Source organism: Thunnus maccoyii, chromosome 11 (assembly GCF_910596095.1).
Source record: "Thunnus maccoyii chromosome 11, fThuMac1.1, whole genome shotgun sequence".
NCBI classification, from domain to species: domain Eukaryota; kingdom Metazoa; phylum Chordata; class Actinopteri; order Scombriformes; family Scombridae; genus Thunnus; species Thunnus maccoyii.
In genome coordinates, this window is record NC_056543.1 from 19,188,028 (window position 1) to 19,206,896 (window position 18,869).

The 18,869-nt window shown below is 37.3% G+C and overlaps 1 protein-coding gene across 4 annotated transcripts; it reads right to left on the minus strand.

Moving 5' to 3' along the window:
• Nucleotides 1–714: 714 nt before the first annotated feature.
• LOC121906921 (muscleblind-like protein 2a) lies at nucleotides 715–18,490 on the minus strand. 4 transcript variants are annotated; one of them, XM_042426159.1, is made up of 10 exons: nucleotides 18,175–18,490; nucleotides 13,944–14,604; nucleotides 9,019–9,183; nucleotides 8,691–8,903; nucleotides 8,327–8,578; nucleotides 6,874–6,927; nucleotides 6,332–6,488; nucleotides 4,883–4,918; nucleotides 4,022–4,074; nucleotides 3,009–3,107 (listed from the first exon to the last, which is right to left on the minus strand). In XM_042426159.1, the coding sequence occupies exons 2-10, from the start codon at nucleotides 14,115–14,117 to the stop codon at nucleotides 3,093–3,095; spliced, it is 1,119 nt and encodes a 372-aa protein (XP_042282093.1). In that variant the 5' UTR covers nucleotides 14,118–14,604; nucleotides 18,175–18,490; the 3' UTR covers nucleotides 3,009–3,092. The 4 variants fall into 4 exon arrangements, with proteins under 4 accessions (XP_042282090.1, XP_042282091.1, XP_042282093.1 ...); XM_042426158.1 differs by having other exon boundaries at nucleotides 4,022–4,116; nucleotides 18,175–18,485; XM_042426156.1 differs by lacking the exon at nucleotides 4,022–4,074 and having other exon boundaries at nucleotides 715–3,107.
• Between the last annotated feature and the right edge of the window lie 379 nt (nucleotides 18,491–18,869).

Below are 18,869 nucleotides of genomic sequence, written 5' to 3' on the forward strand. Positions count from 1 at the left end.
CTCCATGAAATGGATCTAATTTACCAAACAGTATGGAATTCACAACTCATTCATAACATTACTGAACAAATGCAAACTTAGGAATAGATCAAGGATAAGGCAAAGTTCACAAAAAGCAAGTCTTCTCAGTCATCTGACTGTTGAGAAAGTGCTTCAGAGAAATGTTTCCATCAGCCAGTCAGACCAAACATTCTTACTGTCCGTATCTTTGTGACCGAGGAGGTGCAGGTGTATCCATAACATTCAATCTTTTTGTCAAAAGGTGAAACAAACATTCAGATTTATGCCTTTTTGTTTGCGGGTAAATAAATTAGGGAAAATGTGTCAAAAAAAAAAATCTAATAATCTAAACTTTCAAATCAATCTGACAATTTAGTTTTAAACAGCTGTTGAACCATCAACTGACTTGTGTCTGTAAGAGTTTGACGCTTAACAGACCGGATTCTATTTTTACTGCAAGATGTTATAATGATGCAATGGAAACCATAGAAATACAAATTCACATTTCCAAATATATTTTTATGCACTGGATTGTGTTTCACCATGGCATAAGAAAAGTCAAATATCTGACGGTACAATCTAATGTGTTATTGTGAGGAGAAAACAAAACAAAACAAATCACCTACAAAATACAGTTTTTATCACTGCAACTTCAGACTGCCTCAGCAACCAATCGAAACAATTAAATGACAAACTATCATTACACTACTACTATTTTTGTAAAATGTGGCCTGTACAATGCACTTTTGTAGGTCAAAGCATTTCCATGGCCTTGCTCATCATACAAAGGTTTGTTGTCCCTTACAGGTGACAAGGCAGTGACAAGGATGACATGTTTTAAGCTTCTCTGTGCTCCAACATTCGATCCCTGAACACAGACGGCTTTTGTAGGCTATTACAACAGATCAAGGCCTTTTGAGGAACCTAAAGCAGAACTAAAGTCAGTTTAATAAATTACATTCATGATAAGACAGAAGATAATACATTTTAAAAGTGTTCTTAGCTAGTGTTAAACTACTAAAATTTGCAAGTATATTCCTTATATCCCATCCAATGGTGAGTAAAACTTTTTTACAATGAAAACAAATAGGACATAATGGAAAAAAAAGTAAACAAGCACAAAGTCTCTTTGTGGATTGTCTGAATTAATCACACGCACACATAACACACAAAACCCATATCAGCCACTTTAAAAGACATTGGAAACATTAAAAGGAAAAGTGGATATTTGCACACTGTTTGAAAAACGTAAAGTTATATGAAAAATGTTAAAGAGAAGAATAAACATGTGATGCAAACTGTTTTTAACATGAGTTTTGTTTGTCACTTAACCAGATGTACTGTAAGTTTCAAACAAAGACAATTGCATAATGTGATATCAATCATACACAACTAAACTTCACCTACAGCTACGTCCTTAAAATTCTACTTTACTATATTTTTACTGTGCATTGAACTAGTTAAGAAACATTTTTGGAAACTACTTAATCTTCTTAAAAGTGAAACAAAGCTGGATAATAAATCTTATACGGAGTACATACATACAAATTTTAGTGAAATTGAAAGTCTAAATCTAAGTGTACACAAAGTACTAATGCACTGACAAAGCATCGCAAAACAAGTTTATTTCTTTCTAAATGTGATTTAAGTAGATTTAATTGAGTGAAGCCTTTTAAATATGCACTGATGTAATTGTATGCACAATTCTTTTAGGCACTTGTAACATTCAAAGAATACAGTACTGACAACCGACTGTAACATTACGGTTAAATTAACAGTTCACACGATATTCAACCCTCATAGGATCACACTTAAGTTTGAACATACAGGTAACCAGAATAAATCCACACACTCTTTATTGAGTGAATTTTCATGGCTGTGGAGGCTCTTCTCAGAAACATGGCTTTATTTCTAGGTTGAACTAGAAGTGAAAACACTTACAGATACATCAGCACTGTGACCCATAATTATCCAAATATACAGTACCAGTCAAAAGTTTGGACACACTTTCTCATGCAAGGGAATGTTTCCAAACTTTAGACTTGTACTGTTTTTATATATATTTTTAATTAATTTTTTAAAAAAAAATTTTTTCAATAATGAAGAGGGGAATATGTAACTGTGTGAATCATTGTTGCTTCACTGCCTTCAAGAAAAAGAAGTATGTGCAGCAACTGGTCATTGGATTATATAGTATTTTCTATCAGCACACATTCTGTATATGCAATACAAAGGCACACCAGGAGGTGGAGCACTGATCCTGCAACATAACAGGGTTAACAAAACAAATGAACAACCCTTAGGGACATTTTAAAGGAACTTCCATACACATGCTGTGGAATTAGATATCTAAAATGTGGAGATAAAAGTTAAAATAAGTGCTTTTTTACCAGTTAGTTTAGAATAATTAAATCTGGCACAAGATAAACAATCATAAACTGACAAAAATGACACATTCAAGAAGGAACAAGCATTTCTGTCTCAACGTCCTGATGAAAACAATCTTTAAACATTCTCTATTATTTTTTTTCTTTACACCTGTCATTAACATGTATACACATTGAAATGTGATTTCAGATGACATCTGTCAGGCTCATCTCTTCCTCTTGTGATATTTACATCAAAACATGTCAATAAACAACATTTCTGTTTGTTCCAATATCAATTAGTATTAAATGTTTACTATGTATATGTACACTGCCTATTTCTGTTTGATTTCAGAAAAGCTAGTTTTCATTTATATAGGTCTGTATATGGATTGGAGACACACTGCATTTCTGTCGCTAAATGCACCTCTGACCTTTTCAGAATTGGTTTGGAAATAAGAATCCAGGATATTATGCACATGACTGAGGATGCATGTTAATTCAGGTACAAAGGCATATAGACGTACAAACAATAATCTTCTGTGACACTTCTCCACCGCAGTATAATCCTCATAATTGAGCTATGTAATTTAATACCACAACTTTTTCATCTGTGATGTTATCAGCATGCAGCTTGTTGACGGTTGTGTGTGATGTTAACATCGTATTTACAGAGTGGCTGTTTGTGGCCTTTAACAGCAGCAACATGGCACTGACTTCTGGTGGTTACTTGAGAATGATCTGTTTCAGGGGCAAAAGACAAATGTGGTTTTGTTACATGACAAAGATCATCAAGTGCTCATCAAGACTTATCATTGTGATAGCTATAAAGTTGATAAAATTGAATGAAATGAATACCTTAACCCCTTAAACTCTTGACATTGGCCATGATTTCACCCTTTTTTAATTTAGAAAAAAACATTTCCTCTTGGCTGCACCATTACTTCAAATTGTCTTATGCTTCATTTTATACACTTTTACACCTTGATGACATGAATTTGTAAAGATGTACCTACCAGAGGGTATGTTAAGTTTAAAAGTTTGCTAAACGTGTATGATACTGCACATATGGAACAAATATTTAAGTTAGGAGGATAATTAAAACCAAATATTTACACCAACTCCTCTACAAATCACACACAAATACACAAACACACAGCTTAAAACTCCTGCAAGGTTCCTCATTACAAATTACCATGTACAAAAATTAAATCTGGATGTGGACAGCATCTTTTCACAGATGATATTAATAAAGTTAATGCAAATTATCCACTAATTAATATAACCACTGTGATGGGAACCTAAGCTACCATTTTATTTTAACTACGTTCTCCCTCATTTTATAGAAGATTTGGAACTATAACTATACTGTAAAGAAAAAGACACTGAACAAAGCAAAAAAGCATGCAATAAAGAAAATATGCAACACTATTTGCAGATGGAAGACCTCTCAATAAGTGTTGTCTGTCATAAGGGAAAAAAGGTTGAGATGAAGCCTACTAGTTCTACTGAAGGTCTACAGGTATGTGAAGCTTAATGATAGGCAATGCAAGCAGGGCAACGCTATGCTGACGAAGCAACTCCCCTGATTTAAAGATGGAGCACTTACTCAGAGCTCAAAGATTTATGACAGAAAGCTTCAAAAAGGAGCAAACCTGATTGGCTGGTGCTGTTGCTGCGTAGGGGACACTTGTGGCGGGAGTAGTTGCTGCAGAGACAGTAGCAGGCGTAGCACTGTACATCATGGGGACTTTTTCAGGAAGGGAACCATGAAAGCAATGAAAAGGTAGGTGGAGCATTATGGTAACCGTAGCAATGTTTTTCTCTCTCTTTTGCCAGGCAAATACAAAAAAAATGACATTAGCAGCAAGCCATCATTGGGTTAGACCAGCAGATGGCGTCACACAGCAAAGCGAGACAGCGGGGGGAGAACATAAAAGAAGGGCTGGTAGGAGGTACAATTAGGAAATCTGAAATAATTTCACATCCCAAAAGAGTTGACATGTACAGCAAAGCCACAAGAAGGTGTGTTCTTTATGAGATCTGTAGGTATTTTTAAAAATGTAAGAACATTTAAGAGTAAAAGAAAACATTGAATTGAATCTCTGGGATGCTGATCAAATTTCCTAATGCATAACTCGTGGTAATTCTACAAACTAAATCTACTAAAATGCTTAAATGTGTATACTGTGTTTGACTACCCGGAGTAATGTTTGAGGAAGGATTAATAATATATCACAAGTAAGTATATATTACAAGGCTTGCTGATCAAAAAACACACAAATATGTAACACGACCAAAAATATTTACAGAAAAAAAGTAAAATTATCCTCTATGGTCATTTTAAGATATGTGGTTTAAATGTGCGATCCTGAATTTTGGATTCAGATTCACATTGGTGCTTCCCTACTGTAGGCTTGAATAACAAGAATTATTACTGGATTAATATAAAAGCGTCACCTGTGTTCTCAATTGAATATGAGACATAGTTTATAAAAAACAAGCAGGGAACCTACCAACGTTGTTAGCAGGAGCCATGCACAAGACAGAACCTGTGTGATTACACAATAGAAAGAGAGAAGGTATTTTAGAGTGATTGGCACACATCAACATAGGAAACAGTAAGGTTTTCAGAAAGATGCAGATTAAATCAGCAGACACAACTCTAGATTTACAGCTAAAATACAGGATACATTTGTTTTTTTCCACTTGTTCTTAAAAGCTAACGGATGTCTTGATAGAAAGAGTTTAGCTGACAAGTTTAATTGATCACATCCATGTACAGTATAACAAACATTTCATTATCCCAGTGCATGGTTTTCACAGCAAACATGTTCGCTTGTCATAGCAACTAAAGCACAGGTGTAATCAATAATATTAATTACAGCTTAAGCCCCATTTGGACTGGATTTATTTCTTAAGGGGAAGTGAGGTTATTTTAACAATACCTGTGATTCAGTGATTTTAATCCTGTCCAGAGCTTGCATGTGGGTCATTTTTCACCCCAGTAATAATTACAGCTGCAATTACCTGCTGTTTTTCTGTGAACTCGCTGGTCCTCTCGTGATTTGTATGTTTGTTTGTATGAAGCAAGATATTTGTATTTTAAACTGTATTTATGTGTTTTGTCTGCAGGCTGAGTTGCTTCTCCATCTACTGTATCTCACCAGCTCAGTGTAAAATTTGACTTTTGTGTGAAAATGAAGGAAATTGAAAATGTTTTTGCTAATCTGATTGACAGAAACCTACTAACACCTAACATATGGACCTATTTGGGAACCAATTCGGAAACAATTTAAAGCTATCAGAAAGATCACCGAATAAACACTGTAATGTCAGTGACATGTTGGTATGTATGTACTTTTTTGGTTGATCCTGCTGAATGTCCATGTCTATTACAGACCACATTCTGTAATTTCACAATGATAAAAAACACCATGCATAACGACGAATTACTGAGGGGCATGGTGAATATTTTATTTCCCACTTCCCCCTGTAATGATAATTCTGTCCAAAATGGGCTTTAGATCAATTTAAATGCCCCGGTTAGAAGACATTTTGATATTTCAGAGTATGAAAATCACATGTGTGAATAATTAAATTGATGATGGCTGAATTCCATTTAGCTGCTTCAGTTTCAGGGTCTTGTTATGATTGTCTGCTCACTGTCACGCTTTCATGACTTACTGGGACACACATGGATGGAACTGAGCCATCTTTAGTGTCATTAGTAACACCTGTGCTTTTGCTACTATGACAAGTCAAATAGTCTGCTGTGAAAAAGGCCTCTAGTCAAAATCTTTAGAGTCAGGATTATGATTCACATGATTTTGGGCAGCAAAAGACACATCTAACATATTAAACCTCTCAACCTTTGCCAAGTTCTTATAATAAGTCAGGTGACCACCTTAAGCGTGCGTGATATTTGTGAGCAGTATCTTACCCCCGAGACTTTAGATGCTTACCTGTGGGGTAGAATGCCGCCGTGGGCTGCTGCAGCTGTGTGTTGGCCAGAGCCTGTTGGTAGTGCAAAAAACTGGGGTTGAGGAGAGAGCTGGCCCAGTTGCTCTTCTCCAGAGCTTGTCTCTTTGGTAGGGGTTGCAGGATGCTGTGGGGAAAAGCCTGAAAAGTGACAAGAGGAGACGTGACGCACTGAAACTCCTTCCCAAACACCCCCTCTCTCTGTTCAGCTACGTTGTACACACTCTTAATATTTAGTACTCATTTAAAAACACTGTGAAAAAATGTCAAACACAACTACACAATAAAGATGACTGTTAATCACATAATGGAAAGATCATGCATGGTTTTAGGATACAAATATGAATGGAATAATGTATCAACCAAAAATTTTAAAATATCTGTCTAATTAAGGCCTTTAAGATACTGATGAGACTGACTATGTACACAAAGACTACATGAGACTAGAAGAAGCTCACAATGACAAAAATCAAAAAGCTATCATAGTACAATTATTGGCTACATGCAAAGCAAAAGGTGAAAATACCAGGTCTACAGTTGCCTCGAGGGGTCGCTTCATTGCTTTGGCAGTCGACTGAGTCTTTTAATAGCAGGCAGCGAGCACATGATGGCAGTGGGCCAATGGGATTCAAGCGTATTAACATACAGGTAACAGCAAGCAGAGGTGCATCATGGGGGGACAGCATTGTGGGTAGGTGAGAAGGGGAAAACAAAACAAAATAATCTGAATGTAGTTTACCACATAAAACACAGTATGCATGCACAGTAACCAAAATACCTGATTAAAAGGACTCAATAACTAAAGATTAACCACTGAATTAGTAGGTCAGCAATGCATGTACAGTTTATCAATAACTTCGGCAGCAAAGATTTACAATATACTGTTTTCATTGTATATTGATCACTTAAAATAATATTACTTGATCGAGTTTGTTAATCAAAATCAAAACACTACCGTGTGTATTCAGTGCGACGCCATTTCATTCTGGAGTACATACACTGATTTTCAATACAAATCATAGACAAACTCTATATGAAAGATGACTTGATGTTATGAGAGCTTGCCAAAAGCAATATCACACACAAAGAGCTGAAAATAACCACACATCCCACATTATGAAGCACAGAATGAGTTGCTCTGTACTAACAGAAAGACTAACATGAGAGGCACACTCGGCCTTTCGGAGGAATAGCTTGTAAAAACATGAAATGTGTTTGTAAGCAAAAATTACAACCTGTAAGTCATGCAATAAAAATACAATGTAAATGATGGAGGAACCATAAATAAAAAATGATTTACATGAAAAGGAACACAGATGGCCTGTGAAGAGCATGTGAGACGCACATAATAATGAGGAAACACATTTCATTTAAGCACCACGGCTTCAGTATCTCATCAGAGCAAAGTTTAAACACCTGCTGTGCACAACTAATGAAGAGTTATTGAAGATGAAACTCAATGAACGTCTGAATATCAAACTTAGAACTATTACTCTGTGAGGAAAGTGTGTGACGTTTGTGGTAAATTGTGTCAGTTGGGTGACGGGTCGAAGGAGGAGGGAGCGCCGCAAATATTACTGCAAAAATTCAGATATTTTTCATGAAAAATATTTTTGTATTTGTTTACACCCCAACTACCTCAAATGTACATCTTTCTAATAATAATTTTCCATCTATAACTAATACTTCTAAATCATATGTCAATATACTGTATGCAGTCAAATAAGTTACTGATTTATAACTGAAGGTGGGAAATTAGTTTATGAACTGAGATACTGTAATTGCTGAAATAACATTTTCTGCTCAATTAAACAGTTTGAAATTCAATCAATATTAGACATCAGTTGAATTTTGATGGTATATAATATGCCACTGCATTAAATGTGGCATTACAACTGACAGTATATCATCCTCCATATTCTATGATGTCATCAATAGTCAGATAGATCAATAGCCAGAGGGATAAGGCTCTGTCTTACCACGGCTGCAGCTGCGGCCTGGGCTGCCACGGCTGTCTGATTGACTTGCTGACTGGATTTGATTTTGGCCTGCAAGTGTGCAGGCGGGTGAAAATACTTGCACTTCTCCCTGGTGCAGCGGCTCTTGATGTAGTCCATGCAAACAGTGACGGTGTTATCAATGCTGTCAATCATTGGACTGTCACTGGGGTGAGCAAAGCGGCAATCTGTCTCCCCTCTTGCACAGTTTCCCCGCTGAAACTCACGGCACACCTGAGAGGAGTCATTATTAAGACGTGAGAGAAATGCAGCTTTTATTATGTCTACACACAGAAGTATTAATGTCTTTTTTTATGTTAAATCAGTCCTTGTAGCGCTTCAATACCTCTAGTTTGTCAGTACGCTGGAGCTTCTGTGAGGGGGAAGAAGAAGACGAAGAAGAAGAAGAAGAAGAAGAGGAGCTCTGGAGCGTGACAGGCGGGCTGCCAGGGACAAGAACCTGGGTATTGGGGAGGATGTCCGTGGGAACGAGGTTCATCCCGTGGCTCAAGGGTGTCATGTATGGACTATAACCAAGACCAGTATTTGCGCCAAGTCCCTGTGTGACAGGAAATGTTGGCTATGAAGGGAGAGGTCAAATACCATCACACAAAACTTTAAGGGTGGGATTTCTAATGTTTCAAGTTCCTCCTTAATCACTATTAGGATCTTACCACAGATTGCAGACTGGGTCCAGGGATCATGAGCTGCATCTGTTGGGCAAGCATGGCAGCTGCTGTCTTCTGCTGGATGAGATTGTTGCGCCCATTTATCTCTAACTGGGTTTTTAAGTGTGAAGGTGGATGAAGATACTTGCAGTTCTCTCTGGAGCATCGGCCCTGTATTCAGAGAACATAAAAAAAGCAGAGCAATGCTTAAATTATAGGCTGGTGATCCTTATAACGCTCCAAATGATCTCAATCTTCCATATGAAATTTTACAGCTTTTCTTTGAAACTGGGGAGAAAAATTTTTTTTTTTATAAGTAATAGATATGTGATAGAGTCATCAGATTAAAAGTGGAATAGATTTAATATCTTGCTCGTATCAAAACATCCTATTACATTGTCCAAGAGAGTTTTAATATCAAGCATAATTTCTGCAATTTAAGGTTTCTCTGAGCTCCAGCTTTCAGGCACAGTTCCACCAACAGTATCAATTATCGAGGACTTTTTTTCTGCACCCCACTCCCACTCACAGTCACAGTGGCAGTGGTGTCATCGGTGTGCTAATCTACATAGCACACATAGCTAGTTATGGCTAGAATCAATCAAGAATCCGGGCTTCTTCTTAACATGGTGCTGGGAAATTTCAGGTTATTCCTTGAATCAGGAATTACACTGTGCTTGTAGTGCAGCCAGGCAGAGAGCACTAAAATCACAGTAATAAGGAAGAGGTACCTTAAAATTACTACCACCTCTCAGATCAGACTTAAAACTGACTTCTACTGTAGACTCCATCTGGTCTATGAAAACAATAAAAAAGGCTTATCTTTTATATTACTTAAATTGATATTTGCTGAGTGTGATGGTTTAACAACCCATGTCAGCACAGAGCCTAACACTTTATGGGTACAGTAACCATTTTTAATCAGTTTACCTGATGAAAACAATGACTATTTAGATAAGATTGTGGTTTGTAGCCAGTGTCACACTTTTTTAACATTCATACAATATACACACAACTAAAAAAACTATAAACAATGGTTAAGGTATCATATGATTGGGGTATGGTTATGGTATGGTATATGGTATACTAAAACACTTGGTTAAGGTTAGGGAAAGAGGCCACCATTAAAGCTGCTGTGTGAAGAATTCTTATATAGAAGATCTAATATAAGATCTTTCAAATTATTCAGATAGCATCAGCTTTTATTTGTAGAAAAATTAGACAATCTGGTAAAATTCGATGCAGTCCATCTGTTGCTTTTAGTCCTCCTTTTTTTTAGTGTCCCTGGGTCCCTGAGGTTAAAGTGAAAAAACAAATTTAAAATTTGATACACCCACACAGGTTTTCATTCCATTTTCACTCATTTGGCCTAATTTCTGATGATTTTGTGGGCATGTACAGGCTGTGCATGATTGACATCCCCTTGACCCCCCATGTAGCTTTGTCGCAGCTTTATTATTCTTATTAGTTCATGAAGTTTCCTGACCTCATGTGATTAACTGCATAGCTCCATCCAACTTCAATCTGAGAAGTTAGTTAGTCCAAACACCTGTTTGGGTGTTCAGAGCCTTTAAATAAAGCGGCTATAATTATGTTAGATGGTATAAAATGGTCTAAAATGACATGCAAACTCCTATGAATGTCGGATTCATTACACAGCTATCCATCACCTCGTCCTCCACAATTGTACTTTTCACCTTGCTACATACAATAAAAGGACACACATCATTTACGGCACTGGCATTGGATGTTAGCTGTGGCCCTAAATAGTGTTCTGCAGAATTGTGCAATATAAATGTAACAGACTCGTTTGTAAGAAACATGACTGAGATGGAGACCAGTTAGATGTCAATTCACGGTGCTCTTTAACACAAGACTAAAGCTATTATGAGAGACTTAAAGAAAGAGCCGACTGGCTACATAAGAAGTCCCTGAGCTTGCCAGCTGTGGGAATCCAATGGTGATTTCAATATGATTCCTCTTATGAAGCATGAGTGTCATTATGTCCCTTTAGACTTTGAAATGAGCTTAACGACATTTCATTTCTGTCGATCAAGCATGTATATTGGCCTAATGAGAAGTTAGTTTCCTATGGCCTACATATTTAGATCCTTCAATCAAGTTACTAATTTTACCTCATTTGCATTTCTCCCAAGAGTTTTATATCAATTATTTTCAGTGAATATAAATGTAGGTTTAACTGTCAGCAATTTTTCATTAGTATTAAAAAATACAGTGTTGTGTTGTTGTACAACTTTCTAGTTTTGAGTTGCTGTGTCTGGCATATTACACTGGTGAAGGGGTGCATGTGCCACAACTATGGTGGCTTCAGTCGAATCCAAAGAACAGGAAAGCTGTCGCCCATTGACAACTGTGTCTTGATAGCATTTAGCTTCTTTCTAGTTTGAAGCAGGCAGTTTTGTGAGGGATGTTTGGGAGCATCTGCCCAAAGCTCCTTCTGAGAGTTGCATAAGAGATGTGGGTCTCATTGAGAGAAATCTCAGTAGCAATGTCTGCTATTGCTAACGTTAATTGCTGGTGTGCACAAAACAGAATGAAGTGTTGAATAAGGTGATGCAGGTCAACACACTTCAGAGCAAAAGACAGGAAACTCGCTCGTTGTTGAAAGAGAGGAGCAGTTGACATCATTTGCTTGTGCGTGCCCTTCTCAACTGCTTTTATGGAAGTCATGAGATACTAGTTACAATACCAAAGCATATGCACATTCAGTGGTATAATAAAGTTAAGTCTGTTGAGAGTACTTGGTGAATAAGTAAAGAACAATGACAGTAATTGTTTTGATTCTTTATCTGAAATTAACAAATCACATGGCAATAAAATGCCAACAGTGGGCAAGCCAATTACCTAACAGCTGAGTAAGAGGAAAACATTTGCTTGAGAAGCACAGTTTAGACGAGTAGCTCTGTTTGTCTCTCAATAAATAAAGACTGAGGATGAGTAACAGCTACTGAGCTAGTAACAGCTGCCAGTAACATTCAACATTAAATAACGCCTTAGACAAAAGTCTATTCATCGGGAAGAGCTGTGACATCATCACATGACTGCAAAGACTGCAGACTGGCCATCTGACCTTCTTTCCATCCTCAGGCTTAGTCTTAATTTCTGTTTTTTCCACTCACGTAGTCCCGAGAGAGAATCAACCTCTCTGCATTGTACAACTGTTCTATCATTTATTGGCAAAACATATGTTTCTTTCTAAAGTTGTAGCTGTATATTTCCAAACAGGGATGCCCTGATCAAATAGTTTGTCTGCAAAATGGATACAGGTCATTAAATAAGGAGAGCCCAACAATACAGATTTATCAACCAGTGTCTTGTCATAAAATTGAAAGAAGTCATTTGTTCAAAACCTTCTCAAGTACATTATGACCTATCCACCAATCTCATGAGTCTTATCAGTTGAGCTACACTTAAGATCAATGTGTGTATGATCCCACTACACAGTAAAACAGTGCAGGTTTCTGAACTAAAAGTGTTTTTACTGAAACTCATTGAGGTTACAACTTTAAAGCAATACAAGAAGTGTTCACATTTGTTGTTGCACTTCAGCAAGAGGGCCAAGTTCAACAGATAGTTTCAGTGCAAAGCTGTTTGATTAAATAACAAAATCACAGATTCTACCATAAAAGGAAATTAAGCATTAGGTACATGATTGAGTGACTCAGCTGTGAGAGGTGCTGAAATTCAAAGCAGTGAGCATTTTGAGAGCTTTAAAACACACTATAATGTAGCTGTCAGCACAATGAGTGTTTATTAATGTATTTCTCATCAACTTTAACTCTTCTTGCAGGCACTCATAGAGGCTGGTACATAAAAACATAATGAATGATAATATAGTAAAAAACTGTTGTAATAATATAAAATATCTTTGTAGGAGAAGTTGTAATTGTACATTAATAAATACTTAAACATGTCCTTATATATACTTATACCCACATTATAGTGTGTTATAAACCATTTATTAAATATTTGTATACAGTTTTCTAAATAGGATGAGGACTTCAAGTGAAGCGTTATCTAGTGGTTTGTCAAGACAAGTGATCAAGAATGGCAATACAGTCGATCAAGCAGTTTATTAATTGCCCATGGTGAGGCGATAAGACGATGACTCAGCATGAGAATAATCCTGGGGCAAAGCTGTATTGTGTTGTGACAGTGAATGTGTGAGAGTGGATTAAGTCAACCCCGGCCTCATCCTGGGCAACTGAGCTAACTTGAAAATAAACTGGCTGTAATTCAACTAGCTGCCAGAATTATTTTTTTAGTCAACGTTAATTAAGTGATGAAAGTAATATCTACAAGGTACTTTTCTCTCTTTTATGAAAAGTGTGGTTATTACCTTTGATTACATAAAACCTGGAGCCATACATAATGGAGAAAAGCACTGAGATTGCAGTGCAGTTTTGCTCTGTGGTTTCACATGTTTCTGCATGAAACTGGATGTCAGAGTGGCTTAATTTAGGGATGTATTTCAGACATGTTTGTACACTGCAGTGTAGAAAACTATGAATAATATAATGGATCTAAACTACCACCTAAATACACACTTCTACTGATGTGACTGTAAACTTGTAGACCTGCAGGTTTAACTGTATTTCATGGGACAGACAAGCTAGATGGCCTTAAAATCTACAATCACATCCTATTAGATGGAACCTGCACACCCATGATCTGTTTGACGAATAGCAATCATTTAAAAATGTTTCAAGGGGAGCGAAAGGGTTGTAGAAATAATAATGTGAAAATTAATTTTCTACATACTGTATATTTGGCACATTACAACAGTGAAACCATTCACTCAGAAAATTTCATGGGGTTTTAAATGTTTCCTACTCATCTAAAAAACGGCACAATTTAAGTAAAGATCATTAAGGTGTCACCGATAATATAGTGTGTGTAATATTTCTTACCTTCAGCGAGTCAAAGCAGGCAATAACTCTCCCATTTTCAACTTGGCAGCTCTTCGGTGGATGAGCGAATTTGCACTCCTCATCACTACGAGAACAATTTCCTCGCTGAAACTGTCGACAGACTTCCAGGGTTAGCCATTTTGTGTCTCTTACTGAAGAAATGTTCAACGCCATGTCCAAAGGTTTTAATCATAAATTAAAAATTTAAAAACCAATCCTATTGTCCAGTGCCTCACACACCAAAGCTGTACAAAGTCCTCTTTTAAAACAATCTGATGAGTCCTCCATCAGCTGGAGCAGAAAGATCAAATGGCTGGTCAATCACCTAGATAACATCCATCAGTGGGAAACAACTGCAGATCTGTTTTTCTATGTGACACACAAGTGATGGTACCCACTGATATCAGACAAGTGAGGGAATTGTATGCAGACCTGTCGCTTTAATCAGATTTTCTAAGGGCATTATCTTCTGTATCCATACTATGGCTCTATTTTGGGATTCTTTTAGGGTGCTGAAGTTGTGCAAAGCAGTGGCTTTCAGTTGAGGTATCAAATGTTAGTGGTAGGGAGAGTCTGGCCTAAAAGAAAGCACAGGCTGGCCATGTACACCAACCAACTTCAAGTCAGGGATATCTTCTCAAAGGCACTTTCTGTTGGTGATCTGAAAGACAAAGAACATGTATATTACTTGCCCATGGGGCCTCTTGAAATTGTGTATACATAAACAACATAATAATTAATGGTATCATTATTCTAAAGTCTGTATAATTAAATCATGGGATTCTGGATATGTCTTCTTGTCTCTTAAGTCATCAGTTCTTTAGCAGTTTACAGCAGAAACCACAGTAGGCCAAAACAATAACAAATGTCATCTTGTGTAATTACATATAGTGTTATATGTCAAGAGACAAGCCCAATCCTGTATGGAAAGCAACCATAATAAAAGCCATAGTAGCTTCAGACCTGCTTGTCCTTGTAAATTATTACTGCCATCAAAACCAGTTATTTGATAGCTGACTAGACAAGACTTAAGTAAAACAGTAACGACAAACTAGGAATGCCAAAAAGGATAAGAGCTGAATACATTTTATAGTCTGAATTTTTACTCCAGCTTGATGAACAAGCTACCAAACTAACATTCAGTGTCTTTTAGGCTAAGGCTGCATTCCCTTCCTCTTGGTATATAGAACCATTTCCACTTTTCTGATTTGTAGTTTACTCCACAATGATTACTCGTTATATTGATCTCCTCTTTTTTACTGTCTTCAGGTTTTTTTCTCTCCAGAATCTGTCTTTGTGTTTTTCCAGCCTCATGTTCCTTATGGTAGCTAGTAGGCAGAAAAAACAGATGCTAATCGTAACAACCGACTAGACTTCATAGTGAGGGTCGCTGGGCAACAAGACATGTAATATTATGTCTGCACATCTCACACAGACATAAAGGATACACAGAGAAGAACACACAGAGCCACAGTTGTTGTGCTTGTTGGGGATGTGTAGCTGTGTGGTGTCATGGAAATTAAACAATCAATAATAGAACATAAACATTTACAAAGCTCAAATCCATACCACAACATGCGTGTTATGGTATAAGTAAAAAATGTAATAAATTCTGTAATTTCTCTCATGACATGACATTAGGGCTGAACAATAGGTAAAAAAAAATAATCATATTGCGATTATTTTGACAGATATTGTGATATGAGTCAGGATTTTACTGGGGATAGTAATTTCTGTATTTCATTTTCACTGAAAAAAATAGAAAATTGATGATGATGTGATTTTTGCTGGGGTCTGTGCAAAACAAGCATGTTCCCTTACGTCTGGAGGATATGATTTGTAGGCCGTGGCATCTCTGTAGCACCACAATGCCTAATTTATAATGGTATGTTATGACACACTTTACCTTTATCAAAAAATTGCAGCCCTTGCAATTCGGATACTGCACTTGGCCATATTGCGATTTCGATAATATTTTGATTAATAGTTCAGCCATACATGACATCTGGTTACAAATTGCCACAGTCAGATATGCTGACTCTAGGCCCGACAAAAGCACATAAAGAATACAAGGAAAGCAAGACAAAGCTTCAACACACACCATATGGGGAGTGAAACACAGGACAGGATAGACTGACCTGTACACTAAGTGGTAAAACACACAGGAAGTTGCTGAGCAAGGAGAAAAGATGGTTAACCCATGAGCTGAATATACCGTATCTGTACAAGAGTTGAGAAGTTACTCCGATGAGAGCAATTAACAGGGTCTGTAAATGTAGACAGACTCAAAAAACCACATATTTAGAATAAATTATACTATTGTTAACGCAGATCATCTACTGTCACAGCCTCTCAGCCTTCCAGCACGCTATGCCACAGCATACTGCAGCAAATTCCTTTAGGCGCAAGTCAGGAAACGGAGCAAGACAACCTACCTCTCTCACTTCATGCAGCACTAAAGAACTTCTGTCCCTAAGCTGGAATCTAGACTAGTGATATAACTTTTGAGTAGCTTACTTTGTGAAGATAAAGACTGTAAGAACAGCTATCATCCCCCTCTCTGTCCCGAGGATTCAGTGACCAAAGATTTCCTCTTCAACAACAGTGAAAACAGACCGTCTACCCAACTCTGGTTGAAACATTTCCAGCCACCCCCTTCCTGCCTGGGTGCCGGCCTCCGGGAAGACCCTCCCAGTCTGATATTAGCCAATAGGAAACCAGAGGCTGATGTACTGTGTTCAGAGCTGGGAGCACAGCTTGGAGTAAGACAGTGCTGGCAGTTGACCCTTTCTCTATGAATAAAATTTGCTTTCTTAGAGTAAACAGAATTCAACACTAGACGCATGTTTCCTGAATTAATTACTGCAATTATGAGCAAGTGTAGACCTAAGAAATGATATCTATTAACACTACACAAAACTTTCGATCAAATGTGACCATGTACAGCACATGAAGCATATCAACGCGTGCATTAAACATGCTTAACACAGTCTCTAGACTCTTGCAGTTAATGTAAATGTAGGCTTGTCATAAGCTCTTTTTGCATTACTATATTCTGAATATTGATATCTGAGTACATCAGAGCTTTCCTTAATGGATATAATTAATGGTCCTAGACCATCATATTTACTTTTACTATTATTTACTTATGTTGAACCATAATTTCATTTCTGTTCTATTGCAATGATATTAATACACCATACATAATATGGTCATGTTTGATAATACACTTTTCTGGTATGTAACCAATAATTAAGTGGAAAACCCAAAATAATTCAGCGTTACCTCAAGATTTTATGCCTTTTTAATGTGTGATTGTGTGATGTGTGATGTGTGATGCATACATAATACATTAACTTCCCTACATGCCGCTTCTGATGTGTAACATCTCACACAAAGGGGATCATGTGAGTAATTCAGCATGATAACTTCTCAGATGGACCGGATAAACTCTCAAAACTGATCACGAGGGTTGCTGTATGAAATGGAGAAAGGGTTTTTTTTGTAGTAAAATATGATTTATCGCAATGGCAGTATGGTCAACCAGTTAATTTAAAACTCTAAGGATAATGTAACTTCCTCTTGCAGAGCTTACTTTAGGCTTGGGCCACTTTGAGTATCCTCGGTGGGAAATTTTTTCCTGTTTTTGAATATCTTGTTTATTTCAATATATTTTATATTCAGTACAGCAGGAAAGATGAGAAAGTGCACATCTACTGTACTACTATAAATAAGCACATGGCTAAAATCATGCTGTGTAATGATAATTATGTTTACAGCCGATAGAAAATACTTCAGACTGTCTGTAGAGGACGGTTATCCATATTTTCGGGAAGGGTAATTGTGAATTTCGCTTGTACGTCCGATAATGGATGCCGCTCCCCCACCCCGACCCCCCTACAACGTTACTGTGTGTACAGTTTTGTTTCTCAACTACAACATGACACTTACACGCAAAAGAAAACACACGACAAGCAATGGATAACTAACCTGACATTAACTAGCATCACACACCGTCTTCCTTGCATAGTTTAGTAACGTTACTTGAAAGGTAAAACGCTATAGTCTCTGATTTGCATTCTCATCCTGAGCTCCTTTAGCTAGCTAATCACAAACACTTGTTAGCAAGCTAAAGGCAGCACTGTCATGGGACTAACATGAACATAACATTAACATTAACATTTATTAGCTTACGTTAGCTTCACTGTTAGCGGAAAGTGCACCTGCTTACCTCATCACCACGGATGAACCGCTTCCCAGAGGAGACAGCAATCACGCACCAGCTAGGACAGACGACACGGCAGCACCGCTAACTAACGAAAACAAGACGCCAAGTACCCCAGAAACGTCTGCTCAACAACCCATTTTGTTCTTACTGTCTTTGCTGAATTATAGCTTCTTATTTCGTCCACGTATCCGACCTCATTTCTGTATTACTTTGCGGCACCGCACAGATTTAAGCAACAAGCTTTTGACAGCTTACTGTACAATCGTCAATTTCATGTGATGGAGGGGTGTCCAAGGGGTGCGATCTGAAGCCTAAACAACATTAAGAATTTAATATACCGCGTTAAAAAAAACTCACAGCACACATTGTGGCATATAAAAATATTACATTCATTATAATGATTTCTACGTAATCAAATAAAAGGGGCCACTCTGTAACTTATATCTCCTAAAACCCCTCTACGAGGGCAAAGTGGTACGGTCCACACGAATGCCAGGAGGCTAAAAGGGCAAGGGTTTGCTTGTTACCAAGGGAACAGCAATAAAACCATGTGAGAGTTTTTTTTTTATTAGTTTAATGAGAAAATGCCTTCTCACGCAAATATAAGCATCCAATTAACCAAGTATATCAATATAAATGTGACAAAGATAGTGTGACGTCAAATTTATGTCTGCCCATTATCAATGAAATAGCCCATG